This window comes from Balaenoptera ricei, chromosome 9, assembly GCF_028023285.1.
Source record: "Balaenoptera ricei isolate mBalRic1 chromosome 9, mBalRic1.hap2, whole genome shotgun sequence".
In the NCBI taxonomy this organism is placed as follows: domain Eukaryota; kingdom Metazoa; phylum Chordata; class Mammalia; order Artiodactyla; family Balaenopteridae; genus Balaenoptera; species Balaenoptera ricei.
The window spans coordinates 72,839,290-72,866,513 of NC_082647.1; the positions used below are offsets into that span (position 1 = coordinate 72,839,290).

The 27,224-nt window shown below is 36.9% G+C and overlaps 1 protein-coding gene across 1 annotated transcript in view; it reads left to right on the top strand.

The window, feature by feature from the left end:
* HDAC9 (histone deacetylase 9) overlaps positions 1 to 27,224 on the top strand; it is a 998,074-nt gene that overhangs the window by 841,194 nt on the left and 129,656 nt on the right. The window contains exon 23 of the mRNA XM_059933969.1: positions 8,971 to 9,089. Within this exon, the coding sequence (XP_059789952.1) occupies positions 8,971 to 9,089 (119 nt within the window). The remainder of the gene's footprint in view (positions 1 to 8,970; positions 9,090 to 27,224) is intronic.

Here is a 27,224-nt window from a genome sequence, read left to right on the forward strand (position 1 = left end):
ATACTTCACTCTGTATGACAGACTCTAGGTCCATCCACCTCACTACAAATAACCCCATTTCGTTTCTTTTTATGGCTGAGTAATATTCCATTGTGTATATGTGCCACATCTTCTTTAATCATTCATCCATCGATGGACACTTAGGTTGCTTCCATGTCCTGGCTATTGTAAATAGAGCTGCAATGAACATTGTGGTACATGACTCTTTTTGAATTATGGTTTTCTCAGGGTATATGCCCAGTAGTGGGATTGCTGGGTCGTATGGTAGTTCTATTTGTAGTTTGTTAAGGAACCTCCATACTGTTCTCCATAGTGGCTGTATCAATTTACATTCCCACCAACAGTGCAAGAGTGTTCCCTTTCCTCCACACCCTCTCCAGCATTTATTGTTTGTAGATTTTTTGATGATGGCCACTCTGACAGATGTGAGATGATATCGCATTGTAGTTTTGATTTGCATTTCTCTAATGATTAATGATGTTGAGCATTTTTTCATGTGTTTGTTGGCAATCTGTATATCTTCTTTGGAGAAACGTCTATTTATGTCTTCTGCCCATTTTTGGATTGGGTTGTTTGTTTTTTTTGGTATTGAGCTGCATGAGCTGCTTGTAAATTTTGGAGATTAATCCTTTGTCAGTTGGTTCATTTGCAAATATTTTCTCCCAGTATCAGTGTTGTCTTTTCATCTTGTTTATGGTTTCCTTTGCTGTGCAAAAGCTTTGAAGTTTCATCAGGTCTCATTTGTTTCTTTTTGTTTTAATTTCCATTTCTCTAGGAGGTGGGTCAAAAAGGATCTTGCTGTGATTTATGTCATAGAGTGTTCTTCCTATGTTTTCCTCTAAGAGTTTGACAGTGTCCAGTCTTACATTTAGGTCTTTAATCCATTTTGAGTTTATTTTTGTGTATGTTGTTAGGGAGTGTTCTAATTTCATTCTTTTACATGTAGCTGTCCAGTTTTCCCAGCACCACTTATTGAAGAGGCTGTCTTTTCTCCATTGTATATTCTTGCCTCCTTTATCAAAGATAAGGTGACCATATGTGTGTGGGTTTATCTCTGGGCTTTCTATTGATCTATATGTCTGTTTGATCTATATTTCTGCTTCTGTGCCAGTACCATACTGTCTTGATTACTGTAGCTTTGTAGTATAGTCTGAAGTCCAGGAGCCTGATTCCTCCAGCTCCGTTTTTCTTTCTCAAGATTGCTTTGGCTATTCGGGATCTTTTGTGTTTCCATACAAATTGTGAATATTTTTGTTCTAGTTCTGTGAAGAATGCCCGTGGTAGTTTTATAGGGATTGCATTGAATGTGTAGATTGCTTTGGGTAGTAGAGTCATTTTCATAATGTTGATTCTTCCAGTCCAAGAACATGGTATCTCTCTCCATCTGTTTGTATCATCTTTAATTTCTTTCATCAGTGTCTTATAGTTTTCTGTATACAGGTCTTTTGTCTCCTTAGGTAGGCTGAGTCCTAGGTATTTTATTCTTTTTGTTGCAATGGTAAATGGGAGTGTTTTCTTAATTTCACTTTCAGAGTTTTCATCATTAGTATATAGGAATGCAAGAGATTTCTGTGCATTAATTTTGTATCATCTACTTTACCAGATTCATTGATTAGCTCTAGTAGTTTTCTGGTAGCATCTTTAGGATTCTCTATGTATAGTATCATATCATCTGCAAACAGTGACAGCTTTACTTCTTCTTTTCGGATTTGGATTCCTTTTATTTCTTTTTCTTCTCTGATTGCTGTGGCTAAACCTTCCAAAACTATGTTGAATAATGCTGGTCAGAGTGGGCAACCTTGTCTTGTTCCTGATGTTGATGGAAATGGTTTCGGTTTTTCAACATTGAGGACCATGTTGGCTGTGGGTTTCTCATATATGGCCTTTATTATGTTGAGGGAAGTTCCCTCTATGCCTACTTTCTGGAGGGTTTTTATCATAAATCGGTGTTGAATTTTGTCAAAAGCTTTCTCTGCATCTATTGAGATGATCATATGGTTTTTCTCCTTCAATTTGTTAATATGGTGTATCACATTGATTTGCATATATTGAAGAATCCTTGCATACCTTGGATAAACCCCACTTGGTCATGGTGTATGATCCTTTTAATGTGCTGTTGGATTCTGCTTGCTAGTATTTTGTTGAGGATTTTTGCATCTAAGTTCATCAGTGATATTGGCCTGTTGTTTTCTTTCTCTGTGACATCTTTGTCTGGTTTTGGTATCAGGGTGATGGTGGCCTCGTAGAATGAGTTTGGGAGTGTTCCCCCCTCTCCTATATTTTGGAATCTCCTTTTTCATTTCTAATCCTATTGATTTGCGTCTTTTCGCTTTTTTTCTTGATGAGTCTGGCTAATGGTTTATCAATTTTGTTTATCTTCTCAAAGAACCAACTTTTAGTTTTATTGATCTTTGCTTTCGTTTCCTTCATTTCTTTTTCATTTATTTCTGATCTGATCTTTATGATTTCTTTCCTTCTCCTAACTTTGGGGTTTTGTTGTTCTTCTTTCTCTAATTGCTTTAGGTGTAAGGTTAGGTTGTTTATTTGAGATTTTTCTTGTTTCTTTAGGTAGGCTTGTATAGCTATAAAGTTCCCTCTTAGAACTGCTTTTGCTGCATCCCATAGGTTTTGGGTCATCGTGTTTTCATTGTCATTTGTTTCTAGGTATTTTTTGATTTCCTCTTTGATTTCTTCAGTGATCTCTTGGTTATTACATAGTGTATTGTTTAGCCTCCAGGTGTTTGTATTTTTTACACGTTTTTTCCTGTAATTGATATCTAGTCTCATAGCGTTGTGGTCAGAAAAGATACTTGATACAATTTCAATTTTCTTAAATTGACCAAGGCTTGATTTGTGACCCAAGATATGATCTATCCTGGAGAATGTTCCGTGAGCTCTTGAGAAGAATGTGTATTCTGTTGTTTTTCGATGGAATGTCCTATAAATATCAATTAAGTCCATCTTGTTTAATATATCATTTAAAGCTTGTGTTTCCTTATTTATTTTCATTTGGATGGTCTGTTCATCGGTGAAAGTGGGGTGTTAAAGTCCCCTACTATGATTGTGTTACTGTCAATTTCCCCTTTAATGGCTGTTAGTATTTGCCTTATGTATTGAGGTGCTCCTATGTTGGGTGCATAAATATTTACAATTGTTGTATCTTCTTCTTGGATCGATCCCTTGATCATTATGTAGTGTCCTTCTTTGTCTCTTGTAATAGTCTTTGTTTTACAGTCTATTTTTTCTGATATGAGAATTGCTACTCCAGCGTTCTTTTGATTTCCATTTGCATGAAATATCTTTTTCCATCCCTTCACTTTCAGTCTGTATGTGTACCTAGGTCTGAAGTGGGTCTCTTATAGACAGCATATATACGGGTCTTGTTTTTGTATCCATTCATCCCGTCTGTGTCTTTTGGTTGGAGCATTTAATCCATTTACATTTAAGGTAATTATCAATATGTATGTTCGTATGACCATTTTCTTAATTGTTTTGGGTTTGTTATTGTAGATCTTTTCCTTCTCTTGTGTTTCCTGCCTAGAGAAGTTCCTTTAGCATTTGTTGTCAAGCTGGTTTGGTGGTGGTGAATTCTCTTAGCTTTTGGTTGTCTGTAAAGGTTTTAATTTCTCCATCAAATCTGAATGAGATCCTTGCTGGGTAGAGTAATCTTGGTTGTAGGTTTTTCCCTTTCATCACTGTGAATATGCCCTGCCACTCCCTTCTTGTTTGCAGAGTTTCTGCTGAAAGATCAGGTGTTAACCTTATGGGGATTCCCTTGTATGTTATTTGTTGCTTTTCCCTTGCTGCTTTTAATATTTTTTCTTTGTATTTACTTTTTGATAGTTTGATTAATATGTGTCTTGGCGTGTTTCTCCTTGGATTTATCCTGTATGGGACTCTCTGTGCTTCCTGGACTTGATTAACTATTTCCTTTCCCATATTAGGGAAGTTTTCAACTATAATCTCTTCAAATATTTTCTCAGACCCTTTCTTTTTCTTTTCTTCTTCTGGGACCCCTATATTCAAATGTTGTTGCATTTAGTGTTGTCCCAGAGGTCTCTGAGACTGTCCTCAATTCTTTTCATTCTTTTTTCTTTATTCTGCTCTGCAGTAGTTATTTCCACTTTTATTTTCCAGGTTACTTATCCATTCTTCTGCCTCAGTTATTCTGCTATTGATCCCTTCTAGAGAATTTTTAATTCCATTTACTGTGTTGTTCATCATTGTTTGTTTGCTCTTTTGTTCTTCTAGGTCCTTGTTAAATGTTTCTTGTATTTTCTCCATTCTATTTCCAAGATTTTGGATCATCTTTACTATCATTACTCTGAATTCTTTTTCAGGTAGACTGCCTATTTCCTGTTCATTTGTTAGGTCTGGTGTGTTTTTACCTTGCTCCTTCATCTGCTGTGTGTTTCTTTGTCTTATTATTTTGCTTAACTTACTGTGTTTGGTGTCTCCTTTTCGCAGGCTACAGGTTCGTAGTTCCCGGTTTTTCGTGTCTGCCCCCAGTGGCTAAGGTTGGTTCAGTGGGTTGTGTAGGCTTCCTGGTGGAGGGGACTAGTGTCTGTGTTCTGGTGGATGAGGCTGGATCTTCTCTTTCTTGTGGGCAGGCCCACGTCTGGTGGTGTGTTTTGGGATGTCTGTGACCTTATTATGATTTTAGGCAGCCTCTCTGCTAATGGATGGGGTTGTGTTCCTGTCTTGCTAGTTGTTTGGCATATGGTGTTCCGCACTGTAGCTTGCTGGTCATTGTGTGGAGCTGGGTGGTGGCGTTGAGATGGAGATCTCTGGGAGATTTTAGCCGTTTGATATTACGTGGAGCTGGGAGGTCTCTGGTGGACCAATGTCCTGAACTTGGCTCTCCCACCTCAGAGGCACAGCCCTGACGCCTGGCTGGAGCACCAAGAGCCTGTCATCCACACGGCTCAGACTTTTAGGAGGTCTGAGGTCTTCTGCCAGCGTTCAGTAGGTTTTCTGTAGGAGTTGTTCCACATGTAGATGTATTTCTGATGTAATTGTTTGGAGGAAGGTGATCTCCCTGTCTTATTCTTCCGCCATCTTGAAGCTCCTCCCCTGGATCCTTTTGTTGAAGATTGATGCTAACTGTGCTGTTTGCTACTGTGCTGTCATTGCTTTTAGGAAATACATAATAACCCATACATACACACATATCTAAAGGTTTTTCTGAGTCTGTTTACCTGATATATATTTAAAACCATGAGTTCATATGTATATTTTTATAATTTTCTTTCAGTGGGATATTGGGAAAAGATGAGGGACTAACACATATGCTTTGTTTGCTGTCTTTTACCAGAAAATCCAATAATTCAGATAAAATTTTAAATGAATGCCTTTGAGGATTTGTTCTGTTTAAGAAAAGTTATATTATTTTCCCCACTCAGTACTCCCAATATGTTTTCAGTCTTTCAAACATGATAGATCTTTTGAATAAAAATCAGTCTAGACTAACATAAAAAGAAGAGTGCAAACACTTGCATGTACATTGCTAAAATATTTGCCACAGTAAGGAGATCTGTGGAGTCTTAGTCTCATCAGTTTATCAGAGAACTGAGCATTAAAGAGTTTAATACTAACAATGGGAAAATAAATAAGATTCAGTTCAAAATTTAGCACATCTTTAAGCCAAACAGTATTTGCTACATGGTAGACACTCAGTCCATACTTGTTAAAATGCCTGAATGGACCTTATCGATATCACCACCAATAAGCACCTGTTGTCATAGAGTTCTTCAGTACCCAGAATATCTTGTAGCATAGCATTACACAACTCTTATAACCGTTCATCACTAACTCATTCAACAAACAGCTACTACTCGGACACAATTCTAAGCATGTATATTTTTAAATGGAAGGAGTTTATCAAGTGATGTATTTTTTTCAAATTTTCCATTTTTCCTTACTTTTTGGAGTGAATTCCAAGTGTATAGGATTAGTCTTGTGAAATAGAGCATTTTGAAAGCCTGTGTGAAATTGTAAAATCCATGTTTGTATATTCAGGAATAACATACATAACACATGTGATATTTGCTTCGGACAGAAACTAGTGGATTCTGTATATTTGGAGATATGTGGCATATCTCCAAATAAACACATTTCCTCTGTAAGTGGGTAAGGTCTTTGTTAACAAAATAGTTGCATTGGAATAAAAACCTACTCCAGTCCATACCAACTTTCCAGTTGCAGACCAAATTTCTATTTTGTTCTAAGGTTAGATCTTTTTTTTTTTAATTTTGGCAAAAATGGACATTTATAAAAATGTTTTGTTGGAGGGAATGGTTTGTGTCTCATTCTCTTTTTTAGTTTATGCCTTCTGTTTGATGGAGGCGTCCAATACCTTCCTTTGATGTTTGTGGGAGATAATATCTTTTTGTTTGATATTTTAAATATCTGAAACTCTATCATCTATTCAGTTTTGCAGCTTAGATGTATATGAAATTATAACTTTTTTAATATTTTCCTTAGACTTTCCTTCATAAGATAATTTCCTAAATGGGTCCTTCAAGTTTCTTGCCTATTTTTCACATCTCCGTTTTGTGTTGTACTTTCTGAGAGAATTTGTCAACTTTATCTTCTAAACAGTCTATTACACATTTTTTTTGCTGTTTCTTCTTTTTCTTAATAGCACCCTCTTTTCATTTCATAGATGTACTATCTTATGTCTTTGAGGATAATCCAAATTTCTGTAATTATAGTCTCTTCCCTGCACTTTCTCTTGTTTGCAGAGTTCCCTTTCGTTTATTCATTTGTTTGCATGTTACTTTTCTTGTCTTTCATGCTAGAAACTTTCTTCACACAGTCCATCATATTGGAGAAAGGGGCATTGAAAAGATAAGTGAGAGCTCTGTATAACTGAGGGGGCCTTTTTGACTGGTGAATTCACCATAGGAAAATAGAGGAAAAAACCTGACTGTTGGTCTGAGTGACTCAGAAATGTCAGTCTCTGTAGGTATTTTCTCTTTGGCCAGTTTGTTCTTCCAGGAAGACAGAGAAAAGTCAGCTTGCTTTTTGTGGGTCCCTCTCTGTAGATTTACACGTATGCTTCAGCTTTCCCCTCCGTAGATCATCTGTAAGTTTCCCATATTCTAAAATTATGTTGGCAGACCTTGTCTACTGTTCTTTGTCTTTCACAAATATATACATAAATATTTTATATCCATATGTAGAGAGAAGCCTTTATGGAGAAGGTAGTAAGTGAGCTGTGCGTTGAAGGATGTTTATCCTTCAGTTAATCTTACAAGTATAGATTGACTGGGGAGAAAGAAGAGTAGGGGAAGAAATCTTCCAAAGAGATGGAAAGGAGATGGAAAAGTATAATGCATGGTTACTGTAATGCATATGACTGAAGGGACAGCATTGCTTAATCATCTACCTCCATATTTTCCTAAGAGTAGTGTTTGTTCTCTAAGATTGTACATAAGATTAATCAAGCTAAATAGATGGAGTACCTTGGTAAAACACTCTTGATTCTTGGAGACAATTTATTCCAACATCTAATGTTCCAACAACTACATAACATAGCTATTTCACACATATGAAAAGTGGTGACTTCATAACATGTGACACTTTTGTAAAAATTATTGGTATTATTAGGAAGGAAATGTATTGAATATCTCTCCTGATAATGTAGCTGTATTAGAGATTCTTAATTTTACTGAAGAGTAAAATAATGAAGTTGTACATGCTAAACAAAATTAAATTTTCACTTAGTTTCACAGATGGGCCAATTCAGGTATAAGTTGCTTTCCAAATGTTGGCAAGGCTACCGTGGAAGTCACTTACATGTACATTTATGATTTTGAAGGATTGAACTTTTATACTTTTATGACAGTAGTACAGCTATGAAAGATATTTAATTCATTTTAATCTCTATGTAGTTAAGTTTCAAATAAGTATTTTTTTTTATTTTATAACGTGAACAACTTCTTGTTTACATGCAAAAAGATTTAAGTATAAAACTAATATGTGGTCATTGTAAAATATCTGGGAAATTTGCAAATATAAAAAAGTTAAAAGAACTTAATTATGTCATCATTCAAGGATAGCTATTTTAATATTTGGTCTAGTTGTTTCTCCCAAACACACAAAAGAGAACTTACTACTTTTTAAATTCCCTGTAGTGTGAACTACTCCCATTTCATTAAATAGTCTTTGAAATTTTGAATTTAAATGATGGCACACTGGTCTTGAAACCTGCACCAAAAAACCATTTGGTTTTATAAAGCCCAGTAGCATCCACTAGTCATTCTCTCTCAAATCCAGCTCTGAGGAGGAAGGGGTTAGGGAAGGCTGAGAAGGCTGAGGAGGTAAGTGCTGAAGTGTCTGAGTGGGACCAGCAGGGGCTGCTGTCAGGGATGAGACTGCCACATTCCTGGTGTCTCTGACCTTGGACTCACTTAACATTATAATCTGGATTCTATTAAAGGAATTTCGTGTTTTTCCTTTGCAAGAGTTACCCCCTACCACGACAAACATTTTAAAATGTTTCTTTAAAAAAGTTGGAAAAGCAACTTTTTCCCAAAAGAAATTTATAGTTCAAATTTACACCAAGTTCTCACTAACTGGAGCAAGCCGGGTTTTCACTAAAGCTTCGACTTTCCTCTGTAAAACATTAGTCACTCCCTTGGAAGAAGCAGTTTTTTATAGGCAGTGGGATAAAACAGCCACAGATGTTCATGTAATATGACGGGCTTTAGAATGTACCTGCAAAGCATTTTTTTTTTTAATTCGGAGAAAAAAAGATGAAAGAAAAAAGACTGAATTGGGATGCTAAAATAACAGTGATTCAGTATTAAGAAAATGATAAGTTTTTGGTCCATTCAAATAGTGTTTTCTTTCCCCTTTTCTTTATTCTTGGGATGTTCTTGAGGTTGTACCAAGTCATTTTCACTGCACAATTTTTAAAGGTATTTGCCATTCCCATGGGTAACTGGTTGCCTTTTTACCGTGCAGGACTATAGTGAAGCCTGTGGCCAAAGAGTTTGATCCAGACATGGTCCTGGTTTCTGCTGGATTTGATGCATTAGAAGGCCACGCCCCTCCTCTGGGGGGCTACAAAGTGACAGCAAAATGTAAGTAATAGACATCATTTTTTACATGTGAATGGTAACTTAGGTGAGACTTTCAAAAATGATTTTAGATGGTGTTTACTGCTTTGTCAGATTCATTTCTCTGTAGAAATTGGCCTTTAAGAAAAACAAAGTTAAATCATTGCCTTTGGTGGGCTTGAAGGGACATTTCAGAACCTTTGGTTTTTCAGGAGTTGTGTTTTGCTATTTAAAGGCAGAAGTGATAGGGCTTCTGTTTAAAATATGTTAAATGACTTGAGAGGTCTAGAAAAGCTAACCGGCTTTTGCAAGTAGAATGGAAGTCACTGCATTTATTTCATTGTATATGGGGTAGAAATAGCTGTTTCCCAATAATGCTATGCTCTTCTAGGTTTTAATACAAAAGTGTAGTTCCCCTTGCTCAGAGGTTCTGTACATGCCTATGGGCAACGATCGGCATCTCTACTGGTATTCTGTTGTTCTGCAAAGGTTAACTTTTTGGCTGTATCCCTTAGCAGCTAGACACCAAATGAACAAATGAATTTTGTGTCACATTGTATTTGAATAACATGACCTAATGGAATCTGGCTATAAAGAGTCTTTCTTTAAGAAGAATTTCCGTGCTCTCCAAGTATGAAAACAAGGCATATGTATAGTCCACACATGCAGATGTATGCTGGCACTCTGGATATATATTTTTAAAAAAAGATGAAGGAAAAAAGCAAAATTACACCAAGAATAGTATCCACTATTGTGTATTTTAGTGGGGGTTGAAAAGAAACAAACTGAAAACAACCCAAATAGTTTTAAGTGAGAGAGATGTGTTTGGAGCAAATGTGTTTTATTAATTTGAAAAGAACCAAAGAACCAGTATTATGCCAGCCTTTGTTTTAAATTGGCTTTACATGTGACAGAGTTTTCTGCACTTTAATTCTTCCAGTAACATTGATAGGTAGTAGCTATTTTTAACATCTGTTATTTACTCAGCGTTCTTGGTGCCTTGTTGTCTATTGAAAATATATTGAAAGAGGCAGCTCTACAAACACAAACAAAGCATAATTCACAATTTTGGTAAAATTGAATAGAGAGGTATTTGTTCATATCACATATCTTTATTATCCTTTTTCTTTGTGGAATCCCCCTCACATGGAAGTCAGTCTTTTCACTGCAGATAAACCTCATTTGGGTCAAGACTGGTGAATAGTTTAGTCTAAATAAAGGGGAAAAAAATGCTTGTACCCTAAATTGAGAAAAACCAAAACAATAGAAAACACATGGAGCAAAGATGGAAATCTAGAAAAGGTGTCCTTTGCCATTAAATCCAAGAATCTCCCTCAAAGGGAGGAATGTCTATATTTGGGTCTTTCTCCCTGCCAAGGGGAAAAGTTGTAACAAGTCTGAACTAGCTGGAAGGAACTAATCTTTTTGTTTGCTTGTTTATTTGTTCATTTTTTGCCAAGTCAAATTCAAACTCAGATCTCAAATGTCATCTTGGAAGTTTCTACCTCTTGTTAGCTTTAATACAATGCACCAAGACCTTCTTTATGTTGTGTTTCCTTTATCATTTGGGGGGATGCTCTTCATTGTTTTCTATCCCAGGATAAGTTTATCTATAATTTCTCCAGTCTCCCCCCCACCCCTCATCTATTTCTTCTCTTCTTTGTCTTTTCTATTCAACAGAACATTGCTTCCTTACTAGCTGACTTGTTTCCTAAGAAAAACACAGATACAAATTTTAAAAATTGACCCTTTGTTGAGTATATGCAGTTTAATAAGGAAAAGATATACAGTGAGGAGAGGCAATCTTAGAACCCAAAGAGGCTGTGGTAAAGGCTATCTAAAACAGTTCACGTATTTCATAGATGAGAAAATGAATTCATTTCACCATCTGAAATACTTGGGGTTAAAACCCAAGTGCTTATCCTGAATTTGTAGTTAGATGAAATTGCATAAGCTTTTACTGGATGTTTTCCACAAAGAAAAACGTTTCATAAAATGCATGAGAATAGAGAACTTGTGTGCACACTACAGAGGCCATTTTGGTGCCCAAGACCCTTAACCACAAGCAGTCTGTGACAGACACCCACTAGTCCCATGCTACTTAAATGAAAAACAGCAGGACATCATATATGAGCAACTTTTTGTATAGCTCATCTCATGCAGGTCTCAGTTTGCCAGCTATATTTTCTAGAGATGCTGCCATACTAACTGGGTAGAGGTTAGGATTACTGGACCATTGTATAGTTATTCCCCAAATAGCGCACGCCTGGGTCTCTTTTTTTCCTTTCTAACCACCTGTCAAATGCATTTATATTGCTTTGATCTGAACAGACAATTAATATTGGTCCTTCACTGTCCCATGCCAGAAGTCATTCTCCATTTGAGGAGAGTCCCAAAATGAGGCTAGAAATGGGCTAAAACCTAAGGTAAAAAGTAGGTAGAAATGAAAGAAACACACTTCTTTCCCATTCCTGCAAAACCCACCCTTGCCCAAAGTAGAATGTTTAAGGATTTTAGAGAGTAGTTTGGAGGATACTGTCTTGTCAGAGATGCCAAAATTTTGTCTTAGCACATTGAATAAATCCTCTAAAAAACTTTTGTTTTATAATTCTGAAAGGAAAAGATAAGTCAAAATAACAAATGTTTTTGTTTTTAAACATCTAGTTAATCCCCTGATTTTTTTTTTAAGTATTGGTTGATACTTTGACAAAAGTCTCAGCTCACATACAGAGGTAATTTAAAATTAAAGTTGATTCTTGGCTAGTAGTATTTTTCTTCCTCTTTTCTCCTCTCATCTCTTCACATATTGAACGTTCTTTGCTGTGAGAGGAGAATACAAATATTCAGATTTGTTTGTGCTGAAGTTTTAAATAAATTAGCTGAATTAGTTATTTGAAATCTATGCTGTTCTTTCAATTAACCACCAGGATTAAGGCCCAAGCTGAATGGAATGAGTATCTTTAGTGTCCTACCCTAATTAATCAAACTTTACCTTAAAGTTATCAGTTTATCTTTTTAAATACTCTTGTTTGGATCTTATTGTCTTCAGGTTACAGTTTAAGAAGTTTGGCATAGCAAGTAAGTGCCATGTTCAAACAGTAAAATTGAGTAAAATTGATTCACCATATTGCAGCATCCCCTGGCTTAACCGTGTTGTCACCATTAAAAAAAAAGTTTCTTTAGTTCAAATTCATTTTACAACAAAACATATTTTTTCTTTCTTTTCAATACACCTGTATATTTTCCGTTTTCCATGGCTTCAGGTAGTGAACTCATATGTGCAAATTGCTTTTATCGTGTGAGTAAGAACTTTCCTTTCTTTGGAATAATGCAAAAATCATTGTGAGATGATAGCCATGTGTGATTAAAAAAAACAAACACATGCTCTTTTTATAAACAGAGAGTAGTTTTATAGTCTTTGAGATAGAAACCACTTCCCTCAGCCAATACACAAGTGTTATTTTGACAAACGAAGAATAGATAATAGTTGGGGAAAAAATCAAATAACATGTCTTAGAGTTTTGAATTACCATCTTCTCCTTGATAGAATGTGTTATCCTTTTTAGTGATCCTCTCATTGCTTTTTCCCTTGTGGAATGTCTGTCAGGGAGATACACTATTGTGGGGCAGATACCTGTCTAAATGAATTGGTACTTAGCTGTGAGTTAATCTTAGGGAAGGACAAAAACTCCTTCATTGGTTAATTCTCCAGAAATAAGTCTCTAAGAAGTTGAGTGCTAAGCCAGTCAACAAATAAGTGCCAGGAAACAAGTTCGTTAAACATATGAGGCTATGCTGATCTACTTCATCTGCTAATGATGGATGTTTGTGCTTCTCTCGTGCGTATTCAGGAGTGTCCGGTTCACAGTGTCCTCTGCCTACACATTTTATTTGTCCATAGAGTTGAAGGCGGACTGAGCCAGAACTATAAGTAGATTTTCATTTTTACTTGTTCTTCCCTCACTAATGATTCTGCTTTTACCTTACAATGTCCATGGCTGTCCGAGGTCTCTGATTTTCTCCCCATTATCAAAACCTGTAAAGGACTTGATCATATTCTCTGTGTGTTTTATTACCTGGCTATACTTTTTTAAATGAGTACATTCCAGCTAGTGTGTTAGTTCTGTTTGGCAGTTGAATCTTTTATTATTTTTCTGCAATTGTGGCAACAATGCTTTGTCTTCTCATAATAGAATTTCAGGCCACAGCAAACAGGTGTGGAGAAAAGAAGTGTCTGGAAGACACCTACCAAATGTCACTTCATGAAAGATCAACATTAAACTTAAACTGCTTCGGTTCTTTTATATTAGGGTGGAAACTGGGGGAATATCATGCTGGTTGATTATTCAAAGTATCCTCCCATCCATCTACCGTCAGATTAACCTCTCTTATATACTTCCGTGCTGTGTCCTCAGAAGCTGGACCAGCACCTGGCACATAGTCTAAGTAACTTTATTATTTTTTTTAATGAGTAAAGGTAAAATGAACCCATGATTTCTTAGCTAAGTCAGACCCTTTCTTCCAGTATATTTGATGCTTCTTGAATTGGGAGTTCATGATTATTTTTGGTTTTGGTATTGCTATCCCTCTATCACTGCTACTTATTTTCAGGTCTTAGACCACATATTCATAACTCCTATAATATTTTAATGAACACAAACCTGTGTTTCTGACAATGGTCACTTATTCAATATTTCCTTTAATAGAAATATTATTGAAAATAATGTAAATATTAAATGGGGAAGTAATGATTTCCTTAATAATGGGCCTTGGGCAGAAGCACTGAGTATTAACAACTGCTAGAATCTAGATGGTGAGAAAACTCATTTCATCTCTCCTCAGAAAAACAGGACAGGGGGAGAGTGACTCCTTTAAGTAATATACCTGAAATAAGTGTGAAAAAATATGGGAGAGTGCAGAAGAGCTCGTTTGGGGAGGGTCAGAAGATCTATGTGTAAATCTCAACTTTGTTCCTCATTAATTTTGTAATCAAGTTAGTTTCTTAATCAGCCAAAAAAAACAGTAGGAGAGTAGGGAAATAATAATTATACCTACAACATAAGGAATAAATGATTAAGCATTGTGAGGTAATAGTTTTGAATTTTATTGTGGATATCATTTAACAATTCTAAACATTCAACAGAAGTCTGAGATTTTAGATGATGTATTTGAACATAAAATACACAACACAAATGTAAGAATTTTATACTCTTATTTGAAAAAAATGGTCAGAATGGTCCTAGGAAGCTATTCAGGATTCTAGGTGAATAAAAAGCATATGTCCATTCAGTTAAAAGTCAGGTTAGGAAGAGAAGTACCTTTGTCTCACATTTTCATATCCACATGCATTCTCACATTGTAATTAGTCTGGGGGCAATTGGAGTAAATTACAATGCTTTTTAAAAAAATGAGACATCATTATTTTGTAGTGAGGATAACTCAGGCACTGCCTGCCTAAAAACTCTGCAGTTTGTCTTGGTATATTGAGGTGCGCTTGGATCTTGACATTATTAATATGCTGATGCAGAAGAAATTATCCAGTGGTGCATTTTTAGCAACTGAACTATCTGAAACACAATTAAGAATCAGAAAACAAACAGAAGAACTTCTGAAATGCAAAAATTGATGCAGAAGGTCCACTTATAAATGTATAGACATGCATTCTTGCCCTTACTGAGATTCTGCTTAATTCTTTACATATGTAACTAGCATACTTGATTATCTAATTTTCCAACTGCCGCAAATTTAAGCAATTGTTTGGAAGTAGAGGTAGATGAATGGATGGTGGGCATATTTCTGTCTCACACGTTCTTAAATTTGAGTCTGCAGGCCTCCTGGGAATCCATGGATAGAATTCATGGGGCTCATGAACTTGGATGGGAAAAAATTACATTATTTTGACTAATCCTGCCCCTTATTAGCTGTATGAATTTAGGAATGTATTTTCTCCCATTATAAATATAGGCAACAAACCATAGCAATATCAGTAAAATAGGTAGCCTTGTCACCAATAGAAATGGCAGCTATTTTCATATCACTTTACTGTTGTGTAAATATTTCCAATGATCAGTTATTCTCACCATTACTTTGAAGTGATGATGTATGTCAGACCAGCTGCTCATTTAGTTCTTTGATGCAGTAATATAGAATTAGACGTATTACACCATGGCTTTCCTCCATATTTTGGTTGCTCCTTTCTATAGTAGTTTATTTTGTTTTCTGTGTACTTTATTGTGTACATTTTAAAACATTCTGAGAAGGGGTCCATAGGCTTCACTTCAAATACACACACACACTCAACGCACACACACACCCACGATCTTTACCTTGAAGCAGAGAATAGTTTGTCTCTTTCTACTTGCTGATTTGCTTCTCCCATTATGCCTGGCATAATTATTTTGTTATATATTACTGAACTTCGAAGCAAACAATAAAAAAAAAATGAGTGTTCAGTTTTTCCAAAGATTTCTTATCTGTAAAACAGACTTCAGATATGTGTTGCAGGGCAAGCTAATCTTCATGTCTCATAACTGGAAGTCACACCGACATTATAAACATCATATCAAGGATTTGCACATTGATATGTCATCATTTTAGAGAGAATAAACTAGTGTAATTTGGGAAATCAGAAATTTTGTCTAAAATCATGCATCCATTCTAAATGTTTTTTATTTTGGGTGATTTAAAAGATGTATAATACAGAGAATTATATAACAACTTTATTACTTCCACTATTCAGAATTGGCAGCAGCTGAATATTTTTATTATGTTTACTCCAAATCTTTTGTTTATAAAAGAAATAAAAATTGCAGATGAGTGAGGACTTCCCTTTAATCACTGAATCACTATCTCTAAGTCTTATTCCCATTCCCCTCATTACTTTCCGGTACTTACACACACACACACGCGCGCGCACGCACACATGCAAACACACACTATACAATATTATTTTAGTGAGTATGGTTTTTAATTTACCATATATAGCAGAAGGTAAGTATTTACGTTATTCTGTACATATAGTTTAAGGAAGTTGCTTTTTTTCACTTTTAATGTCTTTGTTTTGACATATGCTCATGAATGTTTATATGTCCTTTTAATTTCTCTATACTGGGCCATTATGGACAGACACCATAGTGTACGTTATCTATCCTCCTATCAATGGACCTTTTACGTTGTTTCCAGGTTCTCACTATTGTGAATAGTGTGGAAGTGAACATCCCTTCCCAAGTCTCCTGTTGCCTGGGTGTTACCTTACCTGACTTTTTTAGTCAGTTTGGGCTTCTGTCTCTTTTTCAGTATGAAGCACTTAAAAACATGGAGGGAGGCAGCTGAAGAAGGAAAGAATGCCTTCTACCTTCCATAACTATTACTCAAACTGCAGTCCATGTCCCTTGTCTCACAACCACATACACCCACAAATCTACTCTTTCCTCTTCTCTTCACCATTTTACACTTTGTATATACACCCCTTCCTTTCAAGTTAAAATTGGCAGAGAGGCTATTGGGTACTAAAATTCTTCAAGTCTCATCCAAACTTTAAGGAAAAAAGAACGGGCTAGAAATCATGTGATAGATAGATAAAATATTATAATTTTAAGGTGTTTTCAAGCAGTACTGTGGGAATTAAATTTAAATCGAAAAGATGGGCTACTCAAAGCCCATCTGACTGGCTGTGCTGTGAATGACTGTGGAGGGCACCATGGCTCTGAGGTTGAAAGCACAGGCTGGTCATCCAGTACACAAGTCAAAATCCTGGCCTGGGCCCTTAGGAAGACCACAGGAATATCATTTCAACGTCTTGAAGATTGTTTTCTTACCTGGAAAGGGAACATTAATTTCTTTCTGGCAGTGTTGTTTTTATTGATGGTACAGTAATAATACCTACTGAAAATCGTTGAGTGTTTACTCTGTGCTAGGCACTGTACACAATACTTCCCTGCATTTTCTCATTTCATTTTTATGATTAAATGAGATAATACATATGAAGCACTCTTTTTTTTTGTACCCTGCAATCATGGATTTAGCAGTCATGTAACTTCCAAATTTAAAAAAAAAGTGACAGAAAAATTAAGTGACTTGCTCACAGAGCTGAGGAATAACAAAACCACAACTTGATCTCATGGCTTTTAACTTCCAGCTCAACATATTTTCCACTTGGCTCAATGGGTTATTAAAAATATCCCAGATAAATAAGTAGAGTTTTTAATTACTGTAGAAGCTTATTCCAAATTGAGAAAATACAGAAAAAATAAAAGCAAATTTTCACAACAAAAATGTTCTTATTTAAATAAAATTCTCCAAGTCAAAAAAGTAACCAGAGCTCTTTTAACATATGGGAACTTACCATTTTGCAGACCGTGTGCACTGTTTTTCATGAAGCTTTCTGTGCAAGAACTAGTTAGGGACTCATTTTGTCTTTGGCTCAAAATTTCTGCATACCAGTACATCTCTTTGTTGTGCTCTTAAGCAAGTACATTGCCCCCTGCAAAGACAGGGGGAAGTGGATTTACAGGACATTTATATTCAGAAATGTCTTATGCAACATGGCTTCCTTATATGTAACTAACAGTATAAAGAAGCAGCATAGTTAATTAAGAAGGGAAAATGTCAGCATATAAAAAATTACAAATCTTAGATTTGGGAATGATTTTATTTTTAAATGACAAGCAAAAGATTTATTCAGTGAGTGCTCCATGTTTTACTGTTACCCTGCCTTCATTTTCTCACTCAATTGCCTGTTTCCTTATACCACATGACAGCTCAGATACCAAATTGTAGAAGAATATTTTCCATCTGCAGTGCTTAGTTACTGATGTCATGAAACAATCCTTAGGCTACGATGACTACTGCTTAACTTTGAAGAGCAAAATTACTGTAACTGTACCATAACTGGGGCCAGGTCAACATTGCTTTTGAAAATAAAATACGTACATCCTGAAGGAGGATGCCAGCTGCAACTGTACAGTAAAATACATGCTATATTTCATTGATACTTTTTCATACTTTAACATGTCTGAATTGGAATACCTCTTACATTTGATGGCATTTAATTGTTGGGTGGGCAGTGTTTTTTTTTTTTTTTTAATTTACATAGTGGTTTGTAAAAACATGGTCACAATTATTTTGTGCTGTAATTGATGACACCTTAGATTAAATGAAATATGTAGTATTTTACTTTTTGACATGTTGTTTTAAAAATCCCAGCCAAAAGCCATACTAAAATTATAGCTTAGATTTCCATTTTATATTTCCTTTACAGACTTCCAGTGATTGAATAGAGTCTTGAGAAAGTAAAAATTAAAATAATAATATAAGATAAAACAACCAAAAGTATTATCAAGGAGAAATTTCAGGTAGTGGATTCTCTTAATGGGTTTGCTTTTAATTCAGACAAAAAATTGTTTTTCCTTGGCCTGAAATCTATATGACCGTAGGCTCTGACCCTTTATCGTGATGATCATGCTAAGTAAAATTGGTTTCCAACTCATTTTACAAATCAAATCAATACAATGAAGAGTCAGGTAGTCAAACGATTTATTAAGTAATGTCATAGGTTGGAGCCAGTAGTGTAAGGGTATGGGCCACAGCTACATGACTGATAATTATCTACTAGCACATGTGAGGCTGATGAAGTTATCATGGAAATTATGGGGAATGAATGTGTACTTTCCTCTTACAGGAAGTTTTCCTCACACTGCTCTCATGGGCTAGAGAATCACTACCATCTAGTACCATGGTTTCCTAACTAGCAGGCATCAGCGTCACCTGGGGGATTTGTTAGGTGTGCTGGGCCCCACTGTTAGAATTTCTGATTCATTATGTCTGGAGTAGGACCTGCAATTTGCATTTCCTACAAGTTCCCAGGTGAGTGCTGATACTCCTGGTCTAGGGATCACACTTTGAGAACCACGGGGCTAGTTATATAAAGAAAGGACACAGGACTTGGAATTAGTTGATCTGTATTTTGGGTCTAATTGGCAACCAACTCACTTTTCTGTGACTTAATATTCTTGTCTCTCAAACAGAAATAGTACAAATTATATTTGTTTTGGCTAAGCATGGGGCTATTATGAGAATCAGATGAGGTAATGAACTTGAAAAGATGCTTTGTAATATATGATACTGTAAATATGACAAGATATCAGTGATATTGTACCCATTAAATTTGGGGATATTGTTGTTTTCATACAAGTAAGCTGGGTTCAGAATTCTAAGGTCAGAACAACTTTGCATTCTTAGATGAAAATATATTCTAAATATTTAGTTATTTTTAAATGTTTAACATATTTAAATATTTAAAGATATTTAAAAACATCTGAAATAGGTAGCTATTGTTGCTTTTTATAGGGAGATGGCTAGAGTCCCACATATCTCTTTTCTCCCTGAATCTTTTTCAACAGAACCTCCAGACTTGTCCCGGGTGACACTGGGGCTCATGGCCACAGATAAGTCACCAAGAATTGTGGCAACTGTCTTAACACAAATTCTTATGATTCCGGAGCATTACAGTTAATGAGCCTCCTCTGCCCAGTATTTCCCTCAGTCACTTCCATGGACTTCCCCTTATCTCTTCACCTAAATAACATAATTGTTACTCAGTAGAGTACAATGAACTCTACCAGGTCCCTTGGTAGAAAGAGTACTTTAGAAATCAGCTTTCTCCTAAACAAATAACAAGTGTTGGTGAGGATGTGGAGAAAAGGGAACTTACAAACATTGTTGGGATTGTCAACTGGTGCAGCCACTATGGAAAACAGTGTGGAGGTTCCTCAAAAAATTAACAATACAACTGCCATGTGACCTAGCGATTTCACTTCTATGTACTGTATTTACCTGAAAAAAACAAAAACATTAATTCAAAAAGATATATACACTCAGTGTTCATTGTAATGCACTCAATGTTCATTGCAGCATTATTTACAATAGCAAAGATATGGAAGCAACCCAAGCGTTCAATGATAGACGAGTGGATAAAGAAGATGTGGGGTATATGTATAATGAAATATTTTAGTCATAAAAAAAGTATCAATAATTTTTCTATTTGCGACAATATAGACGGACCTAGAGGGTGTTATGCTAAGTGAAAGAAGTCAGATAGAGAAAGACAAATACTATATGATCTCACTTATATATGAAATCTAAAAAGCAAAACAAACAAAACAAAACAAAATGAAAACAGAGTCATAGATACAGAGAACAAAGAGGTGGTTGCCAGAAGGGAGGGGATGGGAATGTGGGTGAAATAGTGAAGGGGATTAAGAGGTACAAGCCTCCAGTTCTATAATAAATAAGTCATGGGGATGTAATACACAGAATGTAAGAATCTTATGATTCTTACGTAATCATAAGAAATATGATTAATTATATTGTAATAACTTTGGGGATGGATGGTTACTAGATTTATCATGGTGGTAATTTTGTAATGTATGCAAATGTCAAATCATTATGTAGTACACCTGAAATTAACATAACGTTGTATGTCAACTATATTTCAATAAAAAAGAATTGGTTGAAGAAAAAAAAAAAGAAAGAAGCTTTCTCCTGATCTCAGAATTTGATATATTTTCTTCTCTTTTTTTAAAAAATAAATTTATTTATTTTATTTATTTATTTTTGGCTGTATTCGGTCTTTGTTGCTGTGTGCAGGCTTTCTCCACTTGTGGCAAGTGGGGGCTGCTCTTCCTTGCAGTGCACAGGCTTCTCATTGCGGTGTCTTCTCTTGTTGCGGAGCACGGGCTCTAGGTGTGCGGGCTTCAGTAGTTGTGGCGTGCAGGCTTCAATAGTTGTGGCACGCGGGCTCCATAGTTGTGGCTCGTGGGCTCTAGAGCACAGGCTCAGTAGTTGTGGCGCATGGGCTTAGTTGCTCCACGGCATGTGGGATCTTCCCAGACCAGGGCTCAAACCCGTGTGTCCTGCATTGGCGGGTGGATTCTTAACCACTTTGCCACCAGGGAAGCCCCCAGAATTTGATGTATTTTCAATCAAACAATATGAAATGTGATGAGATAGAGATGTATACTTTCCTTCCATGTTGTTTTTAAAACGCCATACTTATTTTAAAGAAGTTTCTTCATCCCCTCCCCAACCTACCTCTAAATCTTAGTACCAGCTTGTTCCATAAGAAATTGTCTGGATCTAACCAGATTGTAAGCTCTTATTTATCTCTTCCTATCATTTCTTCAGATTTTTAATGTGTAGAATTTTTCAATCTAAATGAGTCACCTGCATAAAATAATTTGATGTTTATTTTCACGTTGGAAGCGAAAGACAAATGCCTAGGGTTAGGAACATCAGTTTGTAAATCTCTGCTTCAACTACTGCATATTTCTCTAATGTTGAGCCTTTATTCAGGAATGACTTAGGTGGAGTCATATATAACGATATAAATGTATAGGTAAGGTCTTCATTCCCTACTGTTTTCCTCTTTTCTCTGCCTTGATAGAATGTGTCTGTAACTGGAGGAGCTGTCTGCTTCAGAAATTATTTTACCAAATCATTGACCATCTATTGCAGGTCATCCCTATGCTTAATATTCTTTTCCTGCAACTACAATATAATTTGCACTTCCTACCATACATGCCCTCTTTCCTCTCTCTACGTGACCCTATTCTCCTTGGTCCTCCCCTTTGTTCATTATGCTCCAGACTTGCAAATCTTTCCATCTCTCAAACTGGCCAGACTCCTGTCAGGTCTGTGCATAGGATATTCCTTTTGTCTGCTACCCTCTCTCCTTTAGTGTTCCCTGGCTGTTTCCTCAGCTCAGATATTATCCTCTCAGGGAGTTCTTTCCTAACCACGTGTCCACCCCCACCTCCCCACATCATCCTCTACTGCTTGCCCTAATTGCTATTTGCCAAAACTATGCAATTTGAGGCTATTTTGTATTGTTAACTATTTATCCCCAGGCCGAAAACATCTCCTCACTCACTGTCCAGACTCAAAAGATATTTATTGACTTTCATTTATTGGATGATTTTTCTCTTAAAAAAATCAAATGACCTCATTTAAAAATGTATTTAAATTCTGCAAAGTCAATCTATTTTTTTTCTTTTACTTGAAAAGTTTGGTAAATGGGTGTATATTCAAGATATTTTCATAAGCATCCAAGTTGAACTATGTTTGTTGCTATTTAAAAAAAGAAAGAAAAGAAACAATAACCAGACTAGCAGGCAGTATGAGATAGTGGTTCAAAAAAGCAGTCTCTGAAGTGTACCTCTCTAGGATCGACACTTGGTTCTGACACTTTTGTAATTGTGTGACATTGGGTAACTTATTTTACCTTAGTGACACTCAATTTTCTCTTCTGCAAATGGGACTATTTCATAGGTTTGTGAAGATTAAATAAAATAGCCCATTTTCACCCTAAAAACTAACATTTAGTAGGCCCTCAACAAATCTTAGCCAGAATTATATACTCTTAAAATTTTCATGTGCCTTGAAGGTGCTCTGGATTACAAGTTTAATACATGCATAGAACACTACACTTGTTGGAATTGAACAATTCTGGATCTGTGTCTTGATAACAAAATATAACTATATGACTTTTAAATACTTCAAACTAATTTACAGATGAAAACAGCAATAATTAGCAATTGTTAACAAAATGCATGAGTCTGTAGATTTTGGGGGATCACATCTGTTGGTGGAACAAATCTCCCAGACACCTACATAACAAGGAGTCAGTCTAGCTAGACAAGCTCATATAGGTAGTACAGGCTAATGATATCTGGGACAAAGAGCAAACTTCTTCATTTAGTAAGAATTTCCATAAACACCTAAAAGATTTTTATGTGCAAAAAAAAAAGACTCTTCATGTTGCTTAAGATAAAAACAAGGAATAAAACTGAGGGAAGGGACTTCCCTGGTGGCACAGGGGTTAAGAATCTGCCTGCCAGTGCAGGGGACACGGGTTCGAGCCCTGGTCCAGGAAGATACCACATGCCGCGGAGTAACTAAGCCAGTGCACCACAACTACTGAGCCTGCACTCTAAAGCCTGCATGCCGCAACTACTGAAGCCTGCGTGCCTACAGCCCGTGCTCCGCAACAAGAGAAGCCACCACAATGAGAAGCCTGCACACAGCAAGGAAGAGTAGCCCCCACTGGCCCCAACTAGAGAAAGCCCACACACAGCAATGAAGACCCAGTGCAGCCAAAAATAAAAAACTGGAGATTGGTTCAAGGTGGTGGAGTAGAAGGACGTGCTCTCACTCCCTCTTGCGAGAGCACCGAAATCACAGCTAACTGCTGAACAATCATCGACAGGAAGACAGTGGAACTCAACAAAAAGATACCCCACATCGAAAGACAAAGAAGAAGCCACAATGAGATGGTAGGAGGGGCACAATCACAATAAAATCAAATCCCATAACTGCTGGGTGGGTGACTCACAAACTGGAGAACACTTATACCACAGAAGTCCACCCACTGGAGTGAAGGTTCTGAGCCCCACATCAGGCTTCCAAACCTGGGGGTCTGGCAACGGGAGGAGGAATTCCTAGAGAATCAGACTTTGAAGCCTAGTGGGATTTGAATGCAGGACTTCTACAGGACTGGAGGAAACAGAGACTCCACTCTTGGAGGGCACACAAAGTAGTGTGTGCATTGGGACCCAGGGGAAGGAGCAGTGACCCCGTAGGAGACTGAACCAGACCTACCTGCTAGTGTTGGAGGGTCTCCTGCAGAGGTGGGGGGTGGCTGTGGCTCACCGTGGGGACAAAGACACAGGCGGCAGAAGTTCTGGGAAGTACTCCTTGGCATGAGCCCTCCCAGAGTCTGCCATTAGCCGCACTAAAGAGCCTGGGTAGCCTCCAGTGTTGGGACGCCTCAGGCCAAAAACCAACAAGGAGGGAACACACAGCCCCACCCATCAGCAGACAAGCAGATTAAAGTTTTACTGAGCTCTGCCCACCAGAGTAACAGCCAGCTCTACCCACCACCATTCCCTCCCATCAGGAAACTTGCACAAGCCTCTTAGATAGCCTCATCCACCAGAGGGCAGACAGCAGAAGCAAGAAGAACTACAGTCCTGCAGCCTGTGGAACAAACACCACATTCACAGAAAGACAGACAAGATGAAAAGGCAGAGGGCTATGTACCAGATGAAGGAACAAGATAAAAACCCCAGAAAAACAATTAAATGAAGTGGAGAAAGGCAACCTTCCAGAAAAAGAATTCAGAGTAATGATAGTGAAGATGATCCAGGACCTCGGAAAAAGAATCGAGGCGAAGATCGAGAAGATGCAAGAACTGTTTAACAAAGAACTAGAAGAATTAAAGAACAAGCAAACAGAGATGAACAATACAATAACTGAAATAAAAAATGCACTAGAATGCAGAAAATTATAGGACACTGATGAAAGAAATTAAAGATGATACAAATAGATGGAGAGATATACCATGTTCTTGGATTGGAAGAATCAACATTGTGAAAATGACTCTACTACCCAAAGCAATCTAGAGATTCAATGCAATCCCTATCAAACTACCACTGGCATTTTTCACAGAACTAGAACAAAAAAATTCACAATTTGTATGGAGACACAAAAGACCCCGAATAGCCAAAGCAATCTTGAGAACGAAAAATGGAGCTCGAGGAATCAGGCTCCCTGACTTCAGACTATATTACAAAGCTACAGTAATCAAGACAGTTTGGTACTGGCACAAAAACAGAAATATAGACCAATGGAACAGGATAGAAAGCCCAGAGATAAACCCACACACCTATAGTCAACTAATCTATGGCAAAGGAGGCAAGGATATACAGTGGAGAAAAGACAGCCTCTTCAATAAGTGGTGCTGGGAAAATTGGACAGGTACATGTAAAAGTATGAAATTAGAACACTCCCTAACACCATACACAAAAATAAACTCAAAATGGATTAAAGACCTAAATGTAAGGCCAGACACTATCAAACTCTTAGAGGAAAACATAGGAAGAACACTCTATGACATAAATCACAGCAAGATCCTTTTTCACCCAGCCCCTAGAGAAATGGAAATAAGAACACAAATAAACAAATGGGACCTAATGAAACTTAAAATCTTTTGCACAGCAAAGGAAACCATAAACAAGACCAAAAAACAACCCTCGGAATGAGAGAAAATATTTGCAAATGAAGCAACTGACAAAGGATTAATCTCCAAGATTTACAAGCAGCTCATGCAGCTCAATAACAAAAACACAAACAACCCAATCCAAAAATGGGCAGAAGACCTAAATAGACATTTCTCCAAAGAAGATATACAGATGGCCAACAGACACATGAAAGAATGCTCAACATCCTTAATCATGAGAGAAATGCCAAATCAAAACTACAATGAGGTATCATCTCACACCGGTCAGAATGGCCATCATCAAAAAATCTAGAAGCAATAAATGCTGGAGAGGGTGTGGAGAAAAGGGAACACTCTTGCACTGTTGGTGGGAATGTAAATTGATACAGCCACTATGGAGAACAGTATGGAGGTTCCTTAAAAAAACTACAAATAGAACTACCATACGACCCAGCAATCCCACTACTGGGCATATACCCTGAGAAAACCATAATTCAAAAAGAGTCATGTACCAAAATGTTCATTGCAGCTCTATTTACAATAGCCAGGACATGGAAGCAACCTAAGTGTCCATCATCGGATGAATGGATAAAGAAGATGTGGCACATATATACAATGGAATATTACTCAGCCAAAAAAAGAAATGAAATGGAGGCATTTGTAGTGAGGTGGATGGAGTTAGAGTCTGTCATACAGAGTGAAGTAAGTCAGAAAGAGAAAAACAAATACAGTATACTAACACATATATATGGAATCTAAGAAAAAAAAAAAAAAAAAAGGTCATGAAGAACCTAGTGGCAAGACGGGAATAAAGACACAGACCTACTAGAGAATGGACTTGAGGATATGAGGAGGGGGAGGGGTGAGATGTGACAGGGTGAGTGTCATGGACATATATACACTACCAAATGTAAAATAGATAGCTAGTGGGAAGCAGCCACATAGCACAGGGAGATCAGCTCAGTGCTTTGTGACCACCTAGAGGGGTGGGATAGGGAGGGTGGGAGGGAGGGAGATGCAGGAGGGAAGAGATATGGGAATGCATGTGTATGTATGGCTGATTCACTTTGTTATGATGCAGAAACTAACACACCATTGTAAAGCAATTATACTCCAATAAAAAAAAAATGCACTAGAAGCAATCAGTAGCAAAATAACTGAGGCAGAAGAACGGATAAGTGACCTGGAAGACAAAATGGTGGAATTCACTGCTGTGGAACAGAATAAAGAAAAAAGAATGAAAAGAAAGGAAGACAGCCTAAGAGACCTCTGGGACAACATTAAACACAACAACATTTGCATTATAAGGGTCCCAGAAAGAGAAGAGAGAGAGAAAGGACCTGAGAAAATATCTGAAGAGATTATAGTCAAAAACTTCCCTAACATGGGAAAGGAAATAGCCACCCAAGTCCAGGAAGCGCAGCGAGTCCCATACAGGATAAACCTAAGGAGAAACACGCCGAGACACATAGTAATCAAACTGGCAAAAATTAAAGACAAAGAAAAATTATTGAAAGCAGCAAGGGAAAAACAACAAATAACATACAAGGGAACTCCCATAAGGTTAACAGCTGATTTCTCAGCAGAAACTCTACAAGCCAGAAGGGAGTGGCATGACATATTTAAAGTGATGAAAGGGAAGAACCTACAACCAAGATTACTTTACCCGCAAGGATCTCATTCAGATTTGATGGAGAAATCAAAAGCTTTACAGACAAGCAAAAGCTAAGAGAATTCAACACCACCAAAACGCTCTACAACAAATGCTAAAGGAACTTTTATAAGTGGGAAACACAAGAGAAGAAAAGGACCTACAAAAACAAACCCAAAACAATTAAGAAAATGGTCATAGGAACATACATATCGATAATTACCTTAAACGTGAATGGACTAAATGCTCCGACCAGAAGACACAGGCTCGCTGAATGGATACAAAAACAAGACCCATATATATGCTGTCTACAAGAGACCCACTTCAGACCTAGGGACACATCCAGACTGAAAGTGAGGGGATGGAAAAAGATATGCCATGCAAATGGAAATCAAAAGAAAGCTGGAGTAGCAATACTCATATCAGATAAAATAGACTTTAAAATAAAGAATGT